The sequence below is a fragment of the Sinocyclocheilus grahami genome, unplaced genomic scaffold, assembly GCF_001515645.1.
Source record: "Sinocyclocheilus grahami isolate Dianchi unplaced genomic scaffold, SAMN03320097.WGS_v1.1 scaffold183.1, whole genome shotgun sequence".
In the NCBI taxonomy this organism is placed as follows: Eukaryota; Metazoa; Chordata; class Actinopteri; order Cypriniformes; family Cyprinidae; genus Sinocyclocheilus; species Sinocyclocheilus grahami.
In genome coordinates this window covers 455,869-481,955 of record NW_015505362.1, presented here as the reverse complement: position 1 = coordinate 481,955, position 26,087 = coordinate 455,869, and the positions used below count along the sequence as shown (strand labels likewise).

At 35.5% G+C, this 26,087-nt stretch overlaps 1 protein-coding gene across 1 annotated transcript in view; it reads right to left on the bottom strand.

The window, feature by feature from the left end:
- The window catches only part of jag1a (jagged canonical Notch ligand 1a), a 31,178-nt gene extending 15,979 nt beyond the window's left edge, over positions 1-15,199 (bottom strand). The window contains exons 1-10 of the mRNA XM_016284452.1: positions 14,920-15,199; positions 14,269-14,577; positions 8,639-8,696; positions 6,540-6,797; positions 5,172-5,232; positions 4,832-4,962; positions 4,629-4,748; positions 1,830-1,943; positions 744-857; positions 364-477 (exon numbers count right to left, since the gene is read on the bottom strand). Coding sequence (XP_016139938.1) covers positions 364-477; positions 744-857; positions 1,830-1,943; positions 4,629-4,748; positions 4,832-4,962; positions 5,172-5,232; positions 6,540-6,797; positions 8,639-8,696; positions 14,269-14,577; positions 14,920-14,991 — 1,351 coding nt within the window. The 5' untranslated portion in view covers positions 14,992-15,199. The remainder of the gene's footprint in view (positions 1-363; positions 478-743; positions 858-1,829; positions 1,944-4,628; positions 4,749-4,831; positions 4,963-5,171; positions 5,233-6,539; positions 6,798-8,638; positions 8,697-14,268; positions 14,578-14,919) is intronic.
- Positions 15,200-26,087: the final 10,888 nt, after the last annotated feature.

The following is a 26,087-nucleotide window of genomic DNA, read 5'->3' as shown; positions in this document are numbered from 1 at the left end:
ATATATATATATGTATATATATACATATATGACCAAACCAAAATGTTTAAATTAAGGTTACATGTAATATTGTAATATTAGATGTAATATTTTGATTTTAACGGCACCATTGTTTTACAGAGAATTGTTCTATAGTCTATAGAGTATTTAATGCAATTACATTAGAGGGGAATGTAATTAAATCACAGAAAAATTAACAGTAATCCCTTACTTTACTTTTTCAGTGGAAAATTACAGTAATTAATTACTTAGTAATGCATTACACCCAACACTGCTATATGATATGCAAACATCTGAACTTCTTTTAGAGCTCCTAATAATTCAAGCTCTGCCTGCATTCATTTGAAACCGTGAAATACTTACTGATGTCGCAATTCTGGCCCATCCAACCAGGAAGGCACTCGCAAAAGTATCCGCCAATCAGATTCCGGCAGGAGTGGGCATTGACGCACGGGCTTTCCTCGCACTCATTAGCATCTGAGCCAAAAATGACAAAAGAAATCAGCATGAGTGCAGTCTAAATTACAATTAGACTGATACGCACGCAGCCAAGCGTCCCTCAGGAATTTGTGCGTGTTAATGGACTGTAAATGCGCTCTCGTATGAATCAGCGGCAGGGGTCTCATGGTGGTCTGGTACTTAAATTCTTCCAAGGCTGACTCGGTTACCACGGTAAATTGGATTTTTGAACAAACACACCCTGACTCAAAGAAAGAGAGGGAGGCACACAGAGGGGCACACACCAATGAGACAGGTCTTTCCAGTCCACTGCGTGGGGCAGATGCATTTAAAACCATCCACCAGGTCCACACACACACCGCTGTGATTGCACGGGTTCGGACTGCAGTCATCTTCATCTGAGGAAGAGGAGGAGACATCATAGTTTAAGAGACTTCTGAAATTCAGAGTTTGGTTTCAGTTATCTTGTTCTAATATATTAAAATGATTTCTGAAGGAAAATTCATCACAGGAATGAATTACATTTTAAAATATATTCAAATATTACAAACAAGTTATTTCAAATGATAATAATATTTAGCAAATTACTAATAGTTTTATTAATAGCAATATTACTAATAGTTTTTATTGTATTTTTCATCAAATAAATGCAGCCTTGGTGAACATAAGAGACTTCTTTCAAAATATTTAAAAATCATACTATTTCCAAAAGTACTGTAAAATGACAATTATTGTTATTATTATAATTATTATTATTAAAAATAATAATTAAAAATGTTGTTATTATTATTATTATTATTAATGTTGGCCACTGTTGTTAATTATATTTAATAATTAATATATATTTCTTAATAATAACTAATATAACTATATTAAAATCTTTATTTATACTATATAATTAATATTTTTTAACATTATTATTTAATCATTAGTAATAAGTATTTTCTTAGTCTTACTTTTCAAGCAAAAATTTCTAAACATCCTTAAAGCAAGATTTGTTTATTTGAAAAGCAACATTGTGTAAGACATATTTTCATAGAACATATGTTTGCTTGTCTACTGGCAAGTTTTTTGTTTTTTAAGCACAAAAACAATTTTGCCCACTCCTAGTTAGGATATTTTACTTGTAGAAAAGGTTCAAATAGTGTGTTGCTATGCCGTTGCTACGGTGTTCTGAGTGATTTTAATGTGATGACATGCAGGTGCTCGGTTATTCTGGGTGGCTGCTCTCTGGCTTGAGTCAAAAGAGCCCAACTCCAAGTCTCATTCTGGTTTCTATATATGGCTCAGCTCTCTCCTTCAAAGTAGTTTGATGTATGAAAAACCGAAGGCCAATCTGAGCAGTTTGAGACAGTGCAGAGATGGCTTACTGATGTTGCAGGACGGTCCGGTCCAGCCCGGCGCACACTGACACTCAAAGCCCTGACTGGACTCCACACAACTGCCTCCGTTCAGACACGGCTCAGACAGACAGGCGTTATCCGCTGCAGAGAGCCAGAGAGAGAGATGTTATAATGTAGTGCTCACACACAATCAAAGCAAAACTGAGACAGAACAGCATTTTCCAAAGGAATGCACAAAATACACAGACATTTTACCCCAAAATAAAACACATGGACCACACATTTGCCAAACAATGACAAACTCCCTTTCTATCTAGAAGCACTGTGTATGCCTCTGCCTGTCTCATGTCATCTTGTGACTGCACGGTCTCTTTCCACTCACGTAATAATAATTAAAACTCAAATCAAAAATTCATGTCCATTTATTTAACCAGTTAGTTGGTTAGTAGCCACTTCATGTCAGGCAGTGTTGTTATTGTTAATGAAAACCATTAAAAATAGGTTTTATTAATCGCAAAAAATGAAATAAAATAAAATAAAACTTTACAAAGAAACATTAGAAATTTTAGTTTTGGCAACTAAGTGAAGAAGTTGTTTAAGTTAAGCTTATATAAGTACTAGAATTACTAAAACTGAAATAATACAACTATATATATAAAAATTAAAATAAAATAAAATAAAACATTAAAACTTTACAAAGAAATATTAAAAACATTTGCCTTGGCAACTAAGTGAAGAAGTTGTTTAAGTTAAGCTTATATAAGTACTAGAATTACCAAAACTAAAACTGAAATAAAAATATACCTAAATTTATAAAAAAGAAAAAATATAATATAAAATATTTAAAAAATAATACAAATGACAAAAATACTGAAACATTTACTAAAATTAAAACAAAAACTGAAAATATACACAAGGCAATTCAAAATATTGATAAATACACTAATAGTAAATAAATAATACTAAAATAACTATATAGAATAACTAAAATAAATATGACCCACTGACTGTACATTATGATTTTTTTAATATATATGTTTTTTAACTTATTTTACAATGCTGTGGAAATACAAATGCTCAGTTACAGCATGCAAACTGACATTTCACTAATATCTGCCACAAAAAAATATATATATTTTATAGTTTTCTAATGCAAATATATAGCAGTCCTCTGTTTCTGTAAAGCTTTACTGAAAACAGGGCTTTTCCCCAATTCAGAGATCATAAGACGTTCTGTACAGCTTCTCAGAGCAAGCCACGGTCGCAGAGTTTACCAAAGGGTCAGCTGAATGTTCAACTGAGAGAGAGAAGGATCAGTGCGAGTTTTGTTGCTTCAAATCACATTGTCTTAGAGTTCACAGACAGTCAGGCAGGGTCATGTCTTGGTTTTCCCCTTTCAATCTCCCAGTCACTCCCTCTCTTCGCTCTATCGCTCTTTATCAGATCAGTCAGTGGACGGGAAAGCCCCTTTGGCCTTTCTCACACCGCACAGAGACCACCAACAAAAACAGACGAGTGTAGCAAGAGGCCGTGAGCTTGTATTTCCAATAAAACATGACAAGAAAAAGGATAAACAAAAATCGAAGCAAACCAGAGCAAAACGAAAACAGCAGAACAAGAAAATATCTCTATTATTGCATCCAGGATGGCCTGGTGAAGTGCGTTTGACAGAAGACACACCGTGCCAAACCAACCCGAGCAACAGATCTATTTTTCCAGCACACATATGTGACACGATGTGATGCATTATTCTGCCCAAATCAAATGAATGCACACTGCATTCTTCGGCTTGGCCAGGAAACGAACGGCTTGATTAGTAAGTGTATGTTTGCGTGTGTGTCTCTCTGCTCTTTTCTCCCTTACTGCGCATAAAAATGTCCTGTCTAAAGAAAGATAGATGACAGAATTGAGAAAAGAGAAATATAGACATGAAGGATCCAAAATTAACCCTCACCAAGTGCCAAATGTGAGTAAAACGTGGCTTTGGCCAGTAAATAAAACTGAGTTTCTCGCCAGATGGCTGACATGAACTGCAACACGATACATGGCTTAATTTGATGACTCGCTGATAAGTAACGTGAGGGACATGCAAACTGTGCACTCAAGAAAACATCTATCAAACTTTTTTTCTTCTTTGGAGAATTCAGATCAATCAGAATTTTATCCATGATGGTTTTTCTCCAGTACTTCCATGAATGTGGAATATTCCTCACATCAAATACAATTTCATTCATCAAGGGTGCATTAATTTGATCAAGAGTGACAGTAAAGACATTTATTATGTTAGAAAAAGATTTTATTCTTTTGAACTTCTATTCATCAAAGAATCCTGAAATAAAATGTATTACAGTTCCCACAAAAATATGAAGCAGCACAACTGCTTCCAACATCGATAATAAATCAGCATATTAGGATGATTTCTGAAGGATCATGTGACACTGAAGACTGGAGTAATGATGCTGAAAATTCAGCTTTGATCACAGGAATAAATTACATTATAACATATATTCAAACAGAAAGCAGTTATTTAAAATTGCAATAATATTTCACAATATTACAGTTTTTACTGTATTTTTGATCAAATAAATGCAGCCTGGGTGAGCATAAGAGACTTATCCCAAAAAAAATCTAACCAATCCCAAACTGTAGTGTATTAAATACATTTTTTTTTGTGATTCATAATACTCAGAATGAAACTGAACTTAAGTCACAAAGTTCAATCAGGACTCCCCCCCACCCCCGCCCATGACATAATTTCCTCTTTTTTTTATTTACAGGATGTTTACGGTAGACATCAGCCAGGTGAGGTGTGTGTGTGTGACCCACCTCTCTCACAGTTCTGTCCCGAGTAGCCATCAGGACAGGCGCAGTGGTATTTGTCTGGTCCTGTGTTACTGCAGGTGCCGCCATTCAGACAGGGCTGTTGCGTGCCACAGGTGTTCAAGTCTACGCCATACAAAACAATTCAACAAATGACCCAGGCTGAAGAATAGAATAGAATAGAATGGCGTGGAATAGAATAGAATTACCTTTGTCACAGAGCTGCCCTCCCCAGTTGGTGTCACACAGGCACTGCCAGGGTTCGACGCATGTGCCGTGCACACAACCGGGATGGGGGATACACTGGTCACAGTACTCGCCCTGCCAGCCGTACAGACACCTGTGAAGGGCAGAACATCATCTCTGAAAATACTGTACCACATGCACTGAAACATAATGTGACTCTTATGACTACTTATGAGGCTATGGGCTTTTGAGTTAGCATGCTACCTTAGAAGGGCACTGCCTATTTAGACACAAGTCACATCACTTGATATTGGAAAAGAATCATTAAATCGATTATCCGAATAAATAAATGCTATGTGTTACCTGCAGTCTCCAGGCACTTTACAGGAGCCATGCTCAGTGCTGCAGCCCTGCTTACAGATGGCTAAGAAAACAAGAGAGGAAGAGGAATATGGTTACTGCTATCAGCTCCATCTGTGTGATCTCAGCAGTTCTCTCTCATCACGCCATTCCAGCCGCTCTGAACATCATCTGCCAACATGATGTCATGTCTCCTCCCCTCCACTCGTGTTTCTTCATGCGGGAGTGAATGAGGGAATAAACACTATTACAGAGATAAAATCCACCCTAATACGGTCGCAAACCCACACCGTATTAAACACTAACAACACACACTAGCTGGCAGACGGGATGCTGTTTGTGTGTGTGAGCCAAAGCTTTGTTGTGATAGTGACAATCTCAAATAACAACATCCCTATGAGGTCAGTGATTCAGAGCCAGTATGAGTCCAGTCTGACCGAGCCGAAATCCCATTCCCACACTTTTTGAACAACAAATTTCTGTGATTTTTTCATTGTTTTGTGAATTTGTTTTAAAAGAACAATTTGTAGCCGATTTAAACGTTTATAAAATTATTTAAAACATATTTTAAAAACAGAAATGTTTTTAAAATACTTTTAAAACTTTTTTTAAAATTGTAATTAATTTCCATTAGTATTTCAGGTTTGGACATTTTTTTATTTCCTGATATTATATACACATATACACCACTGTTCAAACGTTTGAGGTCAGTAAGATTGATTTTTTATTTTTTTTAGAAATGTATATATTTATTCAGCAATGCATTACATTTATCAAAGGTCACCAAAAATACATTAATAAAGTTACAAAAGATTTCTTCTTTTTTTTTTTTCTTTTGAACAATCATTTTTGAACTTTGATAAGCTATTCATCAAATAATGTTTAAAAAAATGCACTACAGTCTCCAAAAAAATAAAAAATATTAAGCAGCACAACTGTTTCCAGTGCTGTTAAAAAATGTTTCTTGAGCAGCAGATCAGCATATTAGACTGATTTCTGAAGGATCATGTGACACTGAAGACTGCAGTAACAATGCTGAAAATTCACAGCTTTGCATCACAGGAATAAATTACATTTACAATATATTCAAATAGAAATCAATTATTTTAAAACTGAAATAATATTTCACAATATTACTGTTTTTACTGTATTTTTTATTAAATAAATGCAGCCTTGGTGAGCAGAAGAGACCTTTTTAAAAACATAAAAAAATCGCACCAACCTCAAACTTTGAAACGGTAGTGTGCACACATAATGTGCCCAATGGAAACAGACCTCAAATATGAAATGTGAAGTATTTTACCTCTAGCATGAAATCCATAAATTCATGCACAACAGCGCTGTAAATCTGACAAAGGCTTCACCCCTTACCAGTGTTGCATTCTGGGCCAGCCCATCCCTCCAAGCAGGTCTTGTTGCCATTGTGATCGCAGGTATAGTGGCCGAAGAAGTCATCTCTGGGCCGACAGAACTTATTGCAGCCGAAGCCGAAGTAGTGCTCGTCGCAGGTCACCCGAATCTGGTACTGGAACTGAGCCACAGGGCCGTTGTGTTTCAAGACCTGCCACTGACGGTTTGGGTTGATCATGCCTGACTGGACCGCTTTCTCTATGACCTGACCATTAATGCCTACAGGAGTGAGAGACAGAGAGAAATGGACACTTTAGCGGGCAGCTGTGGTTTAATTAGGCCTCTGCTCAGCGTGACTGCGAAATTACGCCAGGTTACACAACCCTGACACGCACACAAAATCTGATCACAACAAGCGGATTTGTGTTATGGATTAAAGGTGAAATGTTTCTGAGACACAAAAGCAGATATTAGGCCGAATGTCTATTGTATGCAACAAAAATACAATTTACACCACCAAAATAGACGAAAAACCCCTAAAAGTATCACAAATGTTCCCTTATATGATTTTTACCCTGTATTTCCAGTCTTCCAAAGCCATATGATAGCTTAGCATGACAAATAGATCTAAATCTTTTTGGAGCTTGATAGTATAAGTCACCATCACCTTTTGAGGTATGAAATAGAGTAGCTCAGACATTCTGCTTAATATCTCATTTTGTGTTTCAAAGGAAATGTAAACAGAAAACAATGACAGATTTTTGCCTGAACTGTCCCTTTAAGAGCAGTGTACTGTAGACTTTGTTTACAATTGCGCAGAGGAATACCGTAGTAATTTTTTCAGGGCAGGCCAGAATCCAGCACAGCGGTGAGGTATTTGGCCGAAGGGCTGTAAATTGTGAGAGGAGCGTGTGAAGTGTGTGTGGCTTGTGGTTTAGGAGAACTAACTGTCTTGACCCAAACCTGTCCTTCAGAAATACAGGAGGACAGACATCGGTGCCAGACTGCCAAAGCTGAGATCTCACTGTTACCTCTACTCGATGTTTACCTGAGAGCGAGACGATTCCTCACACACCCGCATGACGCTCGAAACATCACACCATAGTGCAAAAGCAAAAAGTGTTTTGGATTTCTGCTAGCATACATATACAAATAGAATATATAAAATAGAATAAAAATCTAAAATAAATATAATAAAAAACATATATGACAAAAAAAATTATATATAATAGATAATATATATAATATTTTATATAATATATACATATATTTAGTATATTTAGTAATTGTATGAATTTAATTACACTATTTATTGTATGTATAATAAATTTAATTTAAAAATAAATTCTAATATAATTAAAATATTTACATAAAATATATTTATTATAAAATTACAGTAGATTTTATTCCTCGTTCATTAATTGTGCACAGTATACATTAAATATACTGCTGAATTACTGTGAGTATTATTGTTTGTGAACACAACTGCTTTATTTTGTCTTTAAACACTAGTTACAAAGCAATCATTTGATTGGTTATGTTCACTGCTGTCGCATTTACTAATGGCATTCATGTGTGTGTGTGTGTGTGTTAATGAATGCTGCACTACAGAAGCTGGACCCATGCTAAAGGCTACTTGGCATGTTGGTGTTAAGTACAAGTCAATATTTGCCCTCCTGTTCAGATTTGGCACACACTCACACACTTATTTAGATCTGAATGGGATAAATAATAAAAATAGATTATACACACATTACATCTTTGATTCTACACAAAACTATTGCAAGTAATGACCCAAATGTCTAACTTACTCCCTGCTGCGTGTGTGTAAGACTGTCTCACACTTATAACAATGTGTTTAAAAGACTGATGAATGCAAGCAGGTGCAGGCAGCGGTTTAGTAACAGGAAGTGTTTGCCAGCCATCCACAACACACACACACGCACAGAAATACACAGAAATACACACAAGCTGCATGCTGCATGCTGCCTTCACGCACGCTCTCTCTCATTGTCACTTTCTGACTGTACTCTCTTGAAAGATACAGAATAATGTGCGTGTGTGTGTGTGAGAGAGAGAGAGAGAGAGAGAGAGAGAGAGAGAGAATGAGAGATACTCACTGCCAGTGCTTGAGTCATTATTGAAGTCCAAAGCCTCCACAATCAACGTATATGACCTCTGAAATAAAGAAATAACACATTAAATCACCATTACACACAATCTCAAAGAATCGCTTTAAATTGGATAATGTTCATTTTATGTTCATTCACAATGATCCAGTGGTGAGAGAGCTTCAGGTCAGTTGACAGAAATGTTACTCGCCCCATCGGCCCAGTGCTGCATCGTCAGTAAATCTCACATTTGGTGATATTGTATGAGTTTTATGTCTTCTTTGAACATTGTGTTTCAAATTCTGCTGATTTAAAGGGTTAGTTCACCCAACAATTTTAATTCTGTCATTAATTACTCACCCTCGTGTTGTTCGAAACCCGTAAGACCTTCGTTCATCTTCGGAAAACAATTTAAGATATTTTTGATGAAATCTGAGGGCTCTCTGACCCTCCCATAGACAGCAAGGTAACTACCACGTTCAAGGTCCAGTAAAGTACCAAGATGATCGACAAAGTAGTCCGTGTGACATCAGTGGTTCAACTGTAAAGTTACGAAGCTACGAGAATACTTTTTTGCACAAAGAAAACAAAAATAATGACTTTATTCCACATTTTCGTCTCTACTGCGTCACTTGTGGACGCGCGTTCACGACAGTACCATGATGCGAGCGTGTGGCGGTGCAGTCGCTGACCCAGATCCGGCGTAATGACGTCATATTTTTTAATACATAAAAAGTATTCTCGTAGCTTCGTAACTTTACAGTTGAACCACTGATGTCACGTGGACTACTTTGTCGATCATCTTGGTACTTTTCTGGACTTTGAACGTGGTAGTTACCTTGCTGTCTATGGGAGGGTCAGAGAGCCCTCAGATTTCATCAAAAATATCTTAATTTGTGTTCCGAAGATGAACAAAGTTCTTACAACACGAGGGTGAGTAATTCATGACAGAATTTTCATTTTTGGGTGAACTAACCCTTTAAGTTATTTTAGTTGTCTAAAATGGGTGAGCTTTAGTCCAAATTAAGAGAAAGACTTCAAGGTGTTAGTATGGGGTGAAAAATGATAAACCAGTAAGTAATGCGCTCATCACATAATTTTAGGTTTTTACTAATTTTAGAGCTAAATGGTTAAAAATATGCATTCTATCAATGTTCATTCTAGACATTCTATCAATGCTAGACAATGAAATTTAAAATTTTAATCTTGAATTTAAAAGTTTAAAATTCTGACAGTTAAAAAAAATTTAACATTTAAAACATTTAATCTTAAAGTATAAAGTTTACAAAAAAACAAAAATGTTACCATTCAGAAGAGTCAGTAAGATTTTTGAATAATTTGTGAAAGTTTCAAATGTTTTATCATACTGTGAAATATTACTACCATTTAAATGAACAGTTTGAATATATTTTAAAATGTAATTTCCTGTGATAGCAATTATGAATTTTCAGCAGCCTTTCAGTGTCACATGGTCCTTCCGAAATCATTCTAATATGCTGCTTTACTGCTCAAGAAACATTTCTGATTAGTATCAATGTTGAAAACAGTCTCTGAGATCTGAGACCTCACACACACCAGTAATGCCGGCTCTTCCTGCCTCTGCAGTCTGAGGGATCTACAGGCCTTTATGAGCTTTAATCCATCCATCCACATGCACACACACAGACACATACAAATGAAGGTGAAGTCAGACGAGTGAGTGCAGTATCAGTTCAAACTCACACACAGAAAGACACAGTAGGTTTACAGGACTCATCCCCAAGTGACACCTCAGTGATTTGAACTAGAGGCAGTGTGAGAAAGACATGAAGAACCTCTTAGACAGAACTCACGTCACACTGACTGAGATGTTTGTTTGACCGTATTCAATGTTTATATCTCAATATTTATGCCTCAATATTTGCTCTGAAATGGCTTAAAAGCACATTTCTTTCAATTAGATGAACAATCATTTCAATGAAATTGTCAGTGTAACCAATAAGATTCAACGTGTTTGATGCAAGAACTAGAAATCTAGTTACAGAAAATATTCAAGGCTTGTCTTTCACTATTTGAACAGAATTAATTAAGAATATTTGATCATTTTCATTTATATGTGCCAATATAACAATAAATACCAAAAGATTGTTTACAAAACCTGTAATATATTACAAATTCCATGCACTGGTTTATTGAAGCATATAGTTTGATTCACAGAATTGAATTAAACAGACACCATCAAGATATTTCTGATGTTGCTTCAAGTTACATTTCCAATAAAATTATTGCAAATCTATTATATCGGCCAGCTCTAATCAGAACCTCACAAGTGAACTTCTATAAAGTGAAAGTAGCAGGTAAAGGTGCCCAAAAGGGTTTCACAACTCACAGACTTAAAAATAAAGGTTCCAGAATGAGGTTTTCACAGCAGTTCTATAAAAGATCAATTTTTGGGTTCCCTAAAGAACCCTTAAGTGACCAGTTCTTAAAAGAACTATGTTTTTCTTAGTGTGAGGAACATTTGAATAATCTAAAGAACATTTTTCCATCATTCAGGGAATGTTCAAAGTTCTAAATGGAACCATCGATGCCAGTACAGAACCTTTATTTTTAAGAGTTTAGAGACCTTTAGCAGTTGCCATATTTCATTTCACATAAATGAAAAGGATGTTATTATGACTGAGAGATCCCTTAAACCAATATATGGATCTGAGAACCTATTAAATATAACAGAACCTCACCAAAGAGCAACTCAACAACCCTATACAGTGAAAAAGGTTCTTAACAAGAAGTTTTAGCTGAATTTACGGAACCGTCAAATATTTTTTTATGAGTGAAGCATAAAATATCTACAGGACAATCAATCTTCTAGCCTTCTTCTCATCCAAGTTCACTACCAGCAGGACGCTGGTTACCAAGACTCCGTCTGAAACATCCATACACACACACACACCCTGCATTTTCATCTGACCACTGCTGATGATACGAAAACGAACAACAAATAGATCAGAACACACACACACTCATGCAAAGACCCCCCGTGTTTCTTTGTAAACCCGCTTTGTTGAACCGCCGTCCCACAATCCAGCGTCTCAGGCTGCGCGCAGTTCAATTGCTAGGTAGACTTGTGACGGAAAAGAAAGCATGCAAGATGACAATGTCTAATTAATCTCCATTCAGAGCGGCTGTGAGGCAGGTCTAGACCGCTCTGATCGACGTGGGCAGGGGGGGAGATGTTTGAGCGCGGCTGCCACGGTAACTGGCACTAATTGTACTATCAGACTGACTTGCTTTGACCTCATACTGACGGCTCGGCCTTATGAGTTGTGAAAGGAAACATGGGCTTCAGCAAAAACAATTGCACCATTCAGATTCAGAGTGGAGAAAAATAGATGCCACAATCAGATCTGCCTTGGGCGATGGTCAAAAAAAAAGTTGCGGCTGACTGATAAGAGATTTCCAAAGGCTGATGTCTAATGGTCGACCGATATAGGACTACCACACTATTTCATATTTAAATGTGCAGGCCTATTTATTTTACACAATACTTACTTAAGTTAAATAGAAATAAATAATTTTAAAATTAATCAATATAAAATAAAATAATTGAGACTTGAAGATTTTGATGAATTCAGCAACCCTAAACTAAAATAATTACAAATAAATAATTTCAAAATGAATCGATTTGGAACTCATCCTATTTTCACAGAAGTTGATAATGTGAATTAAAGATAATCAAGGTGGTGGTCACTGGTCAAAATATATCAAATGTGATTGCAAAAATTGCAAAATGAACACAGTCTTTTCTCACATACACCCAAAACATTTATATTATTCATTGACAATTTTGGGAACTAACTAAAGGGGGACTAACACTTCTGTCAATCAACCGTACTTGGTAATCAGCAAATGGCAATAATCTTAAAATTACCAAAAAACAAGCAAAATATATTCATAACAATACATCTCGGATGAATAATTGGCCAATCTTTGGCTATTTTGACATTATCAACATATAACCATGTGTAATAACCATGTAATAACCAACAATGACCATGTTTTATATGAATTATTTTATGAATTTTAAGCAGATATTTTGTAGAATATGTGTTGATTTATTATTTGCTATTATATTGTCATTTTTTATTTTGGCATACAGCATTATATTGTCATAATATTGTATATAAAAGCACTGGTAATTTAAAACCCTCACATCTGAATGCATGCTTAGTTTGAAGGTTGCATTATTGGATGTGTCTCAAAACCTAGTGGACCAACCAAGACAGCATTAATGTTCCAGCATCATATGCACGTCTTGGACTAGCGGGGCACCTATGATGCCTAAAAATGCTGCCTAGGTAGGCAGCTCACTATAGGTTTCATTAAGAGATTTAGAGATAGTGAGATAACCCCCTTTAAATGATCAATGGTGGTCTGACTGGATATCTAAGAGCAGTTTCCTGTGGCCATTGTGTGTAAAACAGCCTCTGAATGCCCATCAGTAGGTGCTGGAGATAAACTCGGGTGTTTTATAGCGCATTGTCCTGCTATTTTGAGAGGATACTGGTGGACTGTGCTGGCTAGGGTGGGGTTACACAACCCCTGTCCAACCTGAGCATCATCATACAATGCCATGAACGGGACAGAACCGGTGTTCAGTTGATTTGTGCTACCCTGTCAGATTTTGCTACCTCCCATTAAAACAGTTGGTAGCATAATTCGACAGCGAAAAATGCTACCCAGCAGACTTTGCTTCCAGCTTGATATTAATGTGGTGTGAGGCTTTATTAACGTGTATACCTACCCCAACCCTAAGCCTACCCTTACAGTATTAAACATACAGTGTTGGTAGCATAACACCGGCGTTCACAAACAACAACTGGAAATCAGAATCCTGAGAAACGTCGACTGCGTGTTTACAAACAGAATGAGACGCTGAAAGCATCATGGAAAATGGTATGTAGGTGCCACCAGGGCAAGTTGTCACAGGTTCACATGATCAGCTATTGGGGCATGTTGTCACAAAAAATGTACATTTGTGACCGTGGACCACAAAACCAGTCTTAAGTCGCTGGGGTATATTTGTAGCAATACCCAACAATACAGTATATGGGTCAAAATGATAGATTTCTCTTTTATGCCAAAGATCATTAGGATATTAAGTAAAGATCATGTTCCATGAAGATATTTGGTAAATTTCCTACCGTAACTATATCAAAACTTAATTTTTGATTAGTAATATGCATTGCTAAGAACTTCATTTAGACAACTTTAAAGGCGATTTTCTCAATATTTAGATTTTGTGGCACCCTCAGATTCCAGATTTTCAAATAGTTGTATCTCAGACAAATATTGTCCTATCCTAACAAACCCTACATCAATGGAAATCTTATTTATTCAGTTTATAAATCTCCATTTTAAAAAACTGACCCTTATGACTGGTTTTGTGGTCCGGGGTCACATTTTTTTGGCCAATAACAGTGGCTCTTCTGAACAAACAGTCTATACACAAACTGACTTTCACAAATAAACCCACCGTGGGAAATATTTACTGTGGTAAAGAGCGTGACAACTTGTCCCGGTCTCCCGTAATCCCAGACTTGTTTAATCAGATTACGATTTCCCAACGGCTTTGCTACCAAAGCAGCTTTTCAACTCACCGGCCAGGCGAAGCTGAAGGGCAGCACGATCCTGGATTTATCGCTCGCGCCGTCGAGGGGCTTGACAGAAAAAGTATTCCCACCGATAACGGGAGTAGATCCGCTTCCGTAGCTGCACGGGCCTCCCGAAGACACCCGCGACTGATACTCCTTCAAACAGACGCGGAAAAACGTATCGCACTCATCCGCCGCACATGAGCGGTCCGCCGCGACGCGCGCGCCGTCACAGCACGCGCCGCTCTGCAGCTCCCCGTTCAAGTTCTGCATGGACAAAACCTGCATCTCAAAGTGCCCCGATGCCTCACAAACCTGCAACAACACAATATGCAAAATTAAGAGTACAGTATTTGTCACATGGGACATCTATCTTTGTCACCTCTCAGTCTATTCATTTTCAGTTCTATTCCAGTGTAAAAAGGTCTTTGCACACAATTCGATTGTTTGCGTTTTCGCATCCGCAGCAAGCATTTTGGTCGGAAAGGATGACGAATACGACACAAAAAAAACGCATAGGGCCTACAAAAATTTTGGAAACTGCAAAAAGAAAGTCTCAGAATCCAAATGAATCGAATGAGATCGACTCAGTAGCCTAATTAGTGTCATCCGATCCACAAATGCATGTTCACATTGCGTCGTATAAACCGCACGTACCCTCATCCACAGGCACCGCACAAGCACATGAACGCACAGCACCGCAAAACTTGGACTCCGTCTCAGAGTCATGCCTCCTCTGTCTGTCTGCTCGCTGCCTGTGAAACTAAACTCATATAGTGCCTCATGCACTCAGGTCCAATAGAGGACAGATTCCCTGATGCCTCTTTTGAGGCTCTATTATCCGCCACTCTATTCTTGTATTGTCCTTCTGTTTTTACAACAATGCCCACGGACTGGAGAGGAAAAGCTGCGAGTGCGGCCAGGAGAGCGCTCCATCTATACACCGCGTTCACGGGGGGAGGGGCGGGGCCCACACTCGCGAGGATTACATATTCATGAAAGGGCGGGGCTATGCATGCAAATGACATCCACCTTGTTTTCCGAAGCTATTTTTTTTTGTGGCCTAATTATTTGATGGACTTTTTTAAAATCAGGTAAATATGAAATAAATATTAAAGGGTGTTAGATTTAATAATAAAATTAGAAATAATAAAATGAAATGTATTGTAAATTTTAGATGTTAAAAGTGTACTATATACTATATATATATATATATAGCATATATATTAAAAGATTCAATTTTAAAATAAAACAAAAATGAAAATAAAATAATAATGAATAATTAAATAACAATGTGTTTATGTGTTAAATGAATCATTTATATGTACAAGACTAGCATATAATAATAAATATATAATAAAATCAGTTAAATATTAAATAAAAATAAAGGGTATCATGATTCAGTTCCAAAATGAAATGAAATAAAATTAGATAAATTAATATAAATAAATGAATAGTATAAAATTATTAAATAAATAAATTATTAAATTATTAAATTAAATTAAATAAATAATTTCATATGTACAAGACTACAATATTGTAATAAATATACGATAAAATCAGTTAAATATTAAATAAATAATAAAGATAATCAGGATTTAATTATAAAAAATTAAATCTATAAATAATCATAATAAAGTAATAAATAATAATTTATATATACAATTTATAATTTTATATGTGCAAGACTATAAAAATAAATATATAATAATACCAGTTAAATGTTAAATAAAATAATAAAGGATATAAATTCCATATTAAATTATATTTACGTAAAATAAATTCAAATAAAATGGGATATTGTATATTTTATATGTACGAAACTACCATATATAAATACATTTATAATAAAACAAATTAAAATATATTGACACGACTGAACCTTAGTCCATTTAATTGAATTGCTATATCATACAGTTTTTAAAAATACATTTTTAATGTTTCATTGTCTTAATCAACACCAAGTGCACAGTATAAGACAATCGATTGTACAGATTGTACATCCTCCACATAAAATTAAGTGATGCCTATCCTGTCCAGGTTTGTACATCTCAGACAGCACACACACGGTATCTGTCAGCTTTTTCCCATGAGCCTGCATAGACGTTATCTGAGCGTGAGCATGCCAAAGAATGTCAGTGGAATCGCATTAGGCATCGCTCTCTGACCTTCTTTCCTGCTGTCTCTGCCTTATTGCATTTTCACTACTTCACTTGATTGCATTCTAATGAGGTTGATTTGCTACACGTTTCGACGCACGTTGCCATTGTGACAGTCCTGTTAATATGCATATATTATTCATAAGCAAGAACCTTGAATATCACAACACAGGACCCCTGCTAGTTCTCCATTGTTTTGGGCACAGAAACAGCCTCAGTCTTTTCATGCCTGTAATGGCAGCCGGTCAGAGACGGCTCTTTCTTGGAACGACAAACGGCTCTTTTCAAAGCTAAACGTGAAGCGGTTAATCATCTCCCAATCCGTGTTCGAGGAGTCCCAAATGAAAAGAATATGACAGGACTGAGGGGGATGGAGAAGAAAGGGGGTCTCCTGTGAAATAGAGATGGAGGAAGGAGGGGCTGATAAAGGTGGGGGTCTTTATTTTTAAATTAGAGCAGCTGGGTCTCAGTCTCCTTCAAGAGCTGTCATGAATAGATTATGGCACAGGCCGGAACGGATCCGCCCACCCCTCCCTTTAGGACACGCCCCATCAGCCTCTGCTTGAGAATGAACTGCATTACATTGACAAGACAAGGAAGAGAGCAGGTATGATTCATCCACACATGTAAAAAAAGAGAGACTCATTTCATGAACAAATAAACACTGTTTGAAAATTATGAAAGACATCTCGTATGTTCACCAAGGTGAACCAAGTGATCGAAAATACAGTAAAAACAGTATGACTTTTTTATTTAAAATAAATATTTGCTATTTGAATATATATTTTTTTAAATCCTGTGATGCAAAGCTGAATTTTCAGCATCATTACTCGAGTCTTCAGTGTCACATGATCCTTCAGAAATCAGTTTAATATGCTGATTTGATGCACAAGAAACATTTCTTATTATTATCAATGTTGAGAACTGTTGTGCTACATAATATTTTTGTGAAAACCTTGGATTCTTTCCCCCCAACATTCTTTGATTGATGGGAAGTTAAAAGAACAACATTTATTAGAAATAGAAATCTTATTATAAATGTGTTTGTCACGTTTGTTCAAGTCAGTGCATCCTTGCTAAATAAAAGTATTGATTTCTTTTAAAAATAAACTTTTGAACAGTAGTTCACAACTAATCAGTTATTATCTCTTTAATATAGTTTTGCTGTTCTGTACATTTTCCAAAACCAGAATTAATATATTTTTTTATTAATATTTTAATGTCAACATAAATTCAAAATTGACCCTAATTACTGTTGTTATTGTGCACAATTCATCCATGCATGTTATTCTGATTTTAAATATTTAGATTACTTATTTAAATATTTTTTCTTTTACTATTTTATTTTCCTAGACCTTTACCACTTTACCACCCAGTCTTTTTTTTCCAATTTATTCTATATTTTTTCAGGATAAATATAATGGGATTATGGCTGTAGGAAGAGGTTATATGACATTTGCCTTCAAAGAAAGCCCTTTTTTCTCACGTTTCACTTTAAAATACAATGCATTGTGGAAGCAAAATTGTGAATGCTGTTTATTGACAAATTGAAATCTCTTGCCCTCTCATCTTCCATATCCCTTTGTGCTCAAGAAACAACTGAGGTGTGATACGGCAGAGTGTTGACAACACTATTGGGATAAATCCAGGTGTCTATCAAGCCTTTTATCAAGGATTCTCAGACTCTCCCAATTCCTCAGAACTCATAAACACAGTCATAGCAGCTCAATATTAACGTCCCAGTAGACGTGTAGCCACAGGCAGCGATACGCTGTCAAGCAGCCAGGATCTGACGCTTTCTCCTTGTGCTTCACGAGGCATTCGGTTTTACTTTCCTGTATCTTCATGCCCTATTTACTCATGCATGACCGATGCAAGGGTTGCCTCAGCCTCATGAGAAAAACTTGATCAGTTTGTGTTTTTTGTCTGTTTGCATGTTTGTTTATTCATTTGTTTACCTTTGACTTTGTTTTTGGATTGATATCTGGGATGTTTTACAGTAATGTGGTGCTTTGTGGTAGTGTGTGTGTGTTAGTGTACAAGCTGAAGTTCCCACAGCCTCTCCTCTGCTTTCTTGCTCTGACCTGCGTGTCATTTCCCCGCAGGAGCGACGTTGCGAAACATGTCAGTAAGAAAAAAACGAACAGTTAATGAGCAACTATTGTTACATATTAGATCTGCAATGCCTCATCCGTGCTTCAGATTTCACACAGACACCCAGTGAATGTGCACTGCAAAAATCATTTCCAGGAATAATAATAATAAATATACAAATATGAATGTATATATATATATATATATATATATGGGTCAAAGACATTAAGATGTCCGCATCAAAAGAAATGTACGAAAAGTGATTATATGTCCATAGAAAGCACATTTACTGCAAGTAAAGTGTCTACTTTTAAGGTTTCAAATAAGTTTTTGGAGAATAAAATGTTACAATTTGGTTGGAATAATGTTACATTGTCATTCAGTGTAACACAATATTTATGTAAAAATTCAAACAACATGCTTATTCTGACGTGTACATATTAAAATATATAAAAGAATAAGGGAGCATATTAAATTTTATTGTGTTTTAAATGAGTAAAAATTACTGACAAATGGGCAAAACCTAGGATAGTGGCAACTTTGAAAAATGTAAAATTACATCTAATTAGTATTTGGGGTGAAATTAATTAGTCTTTTAATATGTCATAAATTGATTTTTGTTGTAAATATGCCTGACAAGATTGTTACACTGAATGACATTTTAGTGGGTGTCTTCTGTAAATCAGGGAAAAATTGATGATATTTATTTGTTGCTCGGAAAAACAAAAACAAAGTTGCAATTAAATTAAACAGAAAACTTTTTAGATTTTTTGGGGGAAAACGACAACAATTTAAAGCAGTATTACACTTTTTTATGCTTAAACCCTTTTTTGTCTTTGTCCCATATATATATATATATATATATATACACACACACACACACACACACACACACACACACACACACACACACACACACATTATTTGGTAAATTAAATGTAATCTGAATTTTTTTAATTTACATTTAAAATTGAATTAAATTTCTGAAATTATCTTATAATAAATGGGACAAAAACATATTCATATGTATCCATAATATATAATATATTAATATTTATCAAATAAATTAATTGCTAAATTACATCCACTAAAAACTTTCATTTAATTTAATTTAATTGATTCATGTCAACAAGCAATCAAAATTTGGGGCAAAAAACATTTATATAATAAATTAATATTCATTAAATATTTTAATTGGTAAATTACTTTCACTGAATTATGAAATCTGACATTTATTTATTTATTATTTTTTATTTTATTTCATTTTTTAAAATTATTATTTTAAACCAGTCCTCCTCATCCTGGGCCAAAGAAAAATGTTTGGCATTGTTTAATGTTTGAGTGCGTGCTGAGGAAAGCTTTGAGTTTGTTTGAAGGGGAAACGCAGCTAATTGCAATTCCTTCTTTGTTTTTTGGAGATGAAATAGCTCAACACAAGCCAGACACTGTAAATACTTTCAAATGGACCATACGACGAACACATTTCAGATCTCTGTGAGGTTGGCCAGATGTTGTCATTGTCTTTAATGAAAAAGTGTTGCAGCTTCTACAGTTTTCTATTTATAGCTGCGCTGTGTAGTGGAGAGCACTAAAGTGATGAGTTTGTGTTTCAGGAAATATATTCTCACACATGCCTTTATAACAGATAAGCAGATACAAGATAAGATTCTCAAGAACAAAAGAAATGACCACAGCTTAGAAATGTAATGCTGTGCATTTCCACAGATACCAAAGACATTTGACAACAACACAGAAAGACCCCAGTAGTATGACATATAATACAAGATATGAGGTCAAAGTTCACACATTTGGTAAAACTTTTAAAACAAGACCTCCTTTTTATAAAATAGCAACATTTTAGTGGCAAATAATTAGCCTACTATAGAGCAATGTCAACAAGCGATCAAAATGTATCCTATACTTTCTACTTTTTAATACATGCTCTTATTATACAGTGATTCATCATTATTGCATTGCATCACCATGTCCTTTTTGGCCGATGTCACAAATGCATTATTTTTCAACCTTTATTCCCCCTCTGACCTCCTGACTTCTGGAATGTATCACCCACCTTTCAAAAATTCCCAATGAAATAAGTCCCACCCTACATTTTCTCATTGAATATCTTGTTTTACTCACAAATATGTCAGATTACAGAGGACATTTTATAGTGTGTTCATGAATCATGACACATTTTTCCTCATAAGGGACAATTTTTAAATTGCTATTACAGATCAATCAAAGGAAGAGTATGTGTGGAATCTCAATGGTGTGTGTGTGTGTGTGATTATATTCCACTAACTGTGCTGAGAATGTGCGTCCTAAACTCGCCCTCATCTTTAATACAGAGGGTGTTAAGTGTAAGTGACTGACAGTAAAAATCCTCTGACTGCAATATGACCTCAGACAGAGATACATGACTTTTTCATTAACTAAATTAGGTCATGTACTGGTCAATTCAATTCAATAAAAAAAAAATAAAAATAAAAATAAAAAAAAAATAATAATAATAATACAATTAAATTAAATTGCATAAAAAAAATACCAGAAGTATTTTCCTATTCATAGGGGTTTCAATACACTGAAATAAATACATACATACATACATATAATAAAATAAAAATATAAATAAAAAATATATAAATATAAAATATATATATAAAAAATTAAAATTAAAAAATTAAAATAAAATAAAAGAAATACCATAAGTATTTTCCTATTCATAGGGGTATAATAAATAAATACATACATAAAAAGTATTTCAAAATCAGAAAAAAATATAAATGTTCAAGGCTTAAGACTTGTAATTTTACTAGGCAGTAAACGATGCATTCCATAAAGCAATGCAGGTACTCAAGAGTAATCAAGTCAGTAAAGAATATATTTTATTATAGTATTTTGTAGTGTACTTATAAGTATATAAGTATAGTACAAAATATTCAGATCAAGAGTAATTTTGTCATATATGTTAACTATAAAGCAAGATATAATTTTCACTTGCATTATTCCTTACAATCTCATGAATTAAAATCTAATTTGTTTCTGTGTTCATTTAGTGAGAAACATGGGGGGATGTTTTAATTATTTAGAGTTAAATCTCATTTGATCTAATTCCTAAATTCATAAATATTGAGATATATTTTGAAGATCAAAAGACTAAAAATGTTTCAACATTTTAGTTCTTTTATCTGAATCGTGTTCATTTGGCAGATAACAACAGCCATCTCTCTTGGCCATGAGTTTGCTGTCTGTTTCACAACAGGTGTCGTTCCCATGAGACTTTGCTGAATCTGTGACCTGGTAAAAAGACATCATGCGGTGAAGGCCACGTTTTGTTTCAAGATGTTTTGCTGTAAAACTCCCATCCGTTCCCAGCGAAGCTGTACACGGGACCAGCTCGAGCCGAGACCTCGCACCGCGGGCCGTGCAGCTGCGCTTGGCGGGACGCATCCACCAGCTTTTCCTGATTACACAGTAATGAGCAAATAAAAGAATGGGAACGCTGTGATTCACTCGCCACAAGACAGGACAGTGGCATAACATCAGTAAGAGAATGGTCAATAGAATCAGAAAATGTTATTGCATGTGTGCATTTGTTTTGTTAGATATGTGAGTTGACCTCTGGTTTGTGAGCTGGACCTTATTATCTGACTTTGAACATGCTTTGCTTCAAAGCTACTAATAAGCAGTACAGCAAATCATTAGCTTAGTATGAAAACCATTTAGTCTTAAAGTGATCAAAAGTGGCCTATTGTGTGAGTGTGGAGAAGAGATCTAGACTGCACACGCGTGTGAGGGAGTTGAATTCCTCCATCCCTGATGTGTCAGGAAAACATTTCACACTCCGAAAACAGAGCCAGCACTGCAGCAGGTTCAACAAACACATCTGGACGGGAGATAGAGATGGAGGAATATCATCAACCAAGTACAAAATGACACAAATGCATGTAATATGTTTACATAAAAAGTTTAGGTACACTCTTAAAAGCAAAGGTTCCAAAACAGGGTTTTTACAGTGATGCCATAGAAGAACCTGTTTTGGTTCCCCAAAGAACCTTTCAGTGAACAGTTCTTAAAAGAACCATTTTTTCTTAGTGTGAAGAACATTTTAATAATCTAAAGAACCCTTTTCCACTGTAAATAACCTTTTGTGGAATGAAAAAAGTTCCATGGATGGTAAAGGTTCTTTGTGGAACCATTGATGCCAATAAAGAACCTTTATTTTTAAGAGTGTATGCAAATAATCTCCACCAAGCTAACAAAAATATATTCTCAAAGGTTTTTTTCCCTCTTGCAAATGTTAGATAAAACATTAAGGGAATGTTTAGCGCTTGCAAAAATTATGAGAATGTTACTTTTGAATGTTTTCTGAACAGTAGTAAGTAAAAAAATATATTTTTAAAATGTTAGACAAACATTTTCAAAAAAGTTCAATGAAAATTTAAAAAAAGTATAAATAACATTTTGAGAACATTATTAAATACCAGACAACTTTGAACCAACATTCTATAAATGTTACTGGGAGAACATTTGTTCATAACTTTCAGGGTGGCCTGGGGAGGGGAGGTATCCAAAGCACATCAACTGATCACTGGAGTTCCTCAGGGATCAGTTCTTGGACCGCTCCTCTTCTCCATATACACTACATCACTGGGACCCATCATACAGGAACATGGCTTCTCCTACCATTGCTATGCTGATGACACATAGCTCTACCTTTCTATCTTTCATTTCAACCAGATGATCCAACGCTTGATGTATTCCCCAATTTGTATGTCGCTTTGGATAAAAGCATAGGCTAAATGAATATGTCAAATGTAACTTTCTGAGAAGTTCTGAGAATTTTCCCTGTTAACTGGGCATCTTCTCTAAAATGGCATATTAGGCAATAAGAGGTTTATAAGTGATTGTAAAACAGCTAACATGGAGTGTTAGATAATGTTTTGTTGTTTTAAAATCACAGCAAACCATGACTTCAAAGGGCTTACTGATTTAATAAAATGCTTACTAAATATACAGTACATATCAACATTAACAAAATTGAACAATTTATTGATAACAAAACAGTGAGTTTCAGCAATGTTTAGCAGAATGTAATGTAAGTAACGTAATGTAATGAGTTCACAGGTGTGTGTTTATAGAGTTATATCTATCTATCTATCTATCTATCTATCTATCTATCTATCTATCTATCTATCTATGTGGATGGACCAGTGGTTACCATATGATTGAATGAGTAGAGCCAACAGCTGTGACAAACGTGTATTTATGGAGCTGAAATCTTGTGTTTGTATTCACCACTTTGTTAATAGGTTGTGTGTTTGTTTTTTCCGTAAATTCTGTAAATAGCCCCATAATTCAGTTTGCATGAGAAAATACAAAGCTGTATTTGATTACACACACTTGACCTACTGGATTTTACAGCATATTCCTCAAAAGAACATTGTGTTTTTATTCGATAATCTCATTGAAACGCATCCAGCGGAATCATTCCAGCCCTGAAATTCCCCACAAATATTCAAAAGCTTTGCTTGCTGACATCTGTGTGAAAAGTTCATTTTAGGTGACTAGTGTTATGTGAAGTGTCATTTCTGAGCCTCTAGGGGCACCAAAAGAATTGCAATTAGTTTGTTTGAGCAGTCGGATCTGCAGTCAGGCACAACGAGCATAACCAATGGCGTGTGTTTAGGGCGGGACTACCTGTTTATTCAACCAATGGTGAATGGGGTGTTTGAAGTATTTTTTTTTTTTAGTTCTGTTAGGGGCTGTTTTAGTGGTGCAGAAATTATATACTTTGAAATTGATATTACCTGAGGTCATAAATATCTTTAAGAGAAGATTAAAACGTTTTTGACTGAAACATCCACTGATGGTTGTAATATTAAAAGTTTACCGTGTTTGCATTCTTCTTAGATGCTAAATTAGATCACTCTGATTGATGAAAGATGTATTTCTTGTATTTTAGATGGTTAAGGAAAAAGTGTAAGGTGCAAATCACAAATGCACACACAAAATTGAATTTAAACTGTGCAACTCCCATGAATTGTATGCACATCTGATGCAACAGCATACGGTCATCCCCACCATCCGTCTCAGGACCATGCGTCCAGTTGACCAAGACAAGTGATTCATGATTCACTTTCTCTCTTTCTCTCAATGCTGACTTTCTTAGGATTAACAAGTATGAATATAAGTTAATTAGGCCTATACACAATGGGGTATTTTCATTATTGTAACACATGTGTTCATTTGAGAGTGTAACTGTTGGTTTTGGTGTTTACTCTCACAGACATACACACACTGAGCAGAGCACAGAGCCTCACTACAGGATAATGATCCTGCAATCCTCCTCCAGTCACATAGAAAAGGTCAAAGGTCACAGTTATGTGGTGTCCTTCTAGTATTTCCAGAAAAAACAACAAATAATTATACTTTTTTTTACATTGCTAAGAAAATCAACTTCAGAAGGATCATCTGACCCTGAAGATTGGAGTAATGATGCTGAAAATTCAGCTTTGAATCACAGGAATAAATTAAATTTTAAATTGTCCAAAAAAAGCAAGTGTCCACTTTCTCTGGTGTCGAGAGCCTTTCACACATGATCGCTCAAACAGCCCACACACACATGCTCATTTGTTGTGGTCACTTTTATGTGCAGGTCTCTGGAACAGCAAACAAACAGGTCTCTGGAAACTCTCCCTACCTTTGTTTCGCTCAGTTGTACTTTCATGTCATCAGACACATCACAAATATGCCACAATGATGACTGTGAGAATCCTCAGTATTTGACCACTCTACAACCTAAAAAACACTCAGAATATGCAAGCAAACTCATATCAACACCATAGCAATGCAACAGCAACGCCTATTGTCTTCAGAGAATGCAAAATTATTTAATGAAATAAGAAAACAACCAAAATAGCTAGCACAATACACTCTAAGACTACATAATTCAATGAGAAAATTTACATAAAATTGGAAAAATAATAAAAAAGAAAAGAAAAAAACATATAATACCATTACTAACCAGAAATTGCAATAAATATTCATCTTTATTCATATCAATGTTATGTCCACAAATTGCACATATTTTTTATTTTGAATTACAAATGGGCTTCTGGTGCTTTGGGAGAAAAAGATATTTCAAATAAATGCTTGAAATGTGCTTTATGGAGACTGTCTATTTACATTCATTGATTAACTTTATTGCAGGTGAATGATTGTTCTCTATAAAAACAAACACACCCTTTCTGACCCTGTGTGTGTGAGTGTGTGTGTATTGGCCAGCTGCCACGTCCCAGTTCAGTTTGGCTCTCAGCAGGGACGCAGGGCATAGATCACAGACCTTACTGTTATTACACACACACACACACACACACACACACACATATTCGCTTGGACCCTCATGAGAGTCTGACACAACACACCAATCACAGAGTGGATGTGCCAGATTCAGAGCGTTTCTGAGCGTTTTGATTGGGTGGAGTTTCAGGACACTCGAGGAGCTCTTGGCTTCACCGTTTTGTTACACATTACTCAATAAAAATAATTGTGAATTGTCCTCTCCATTTT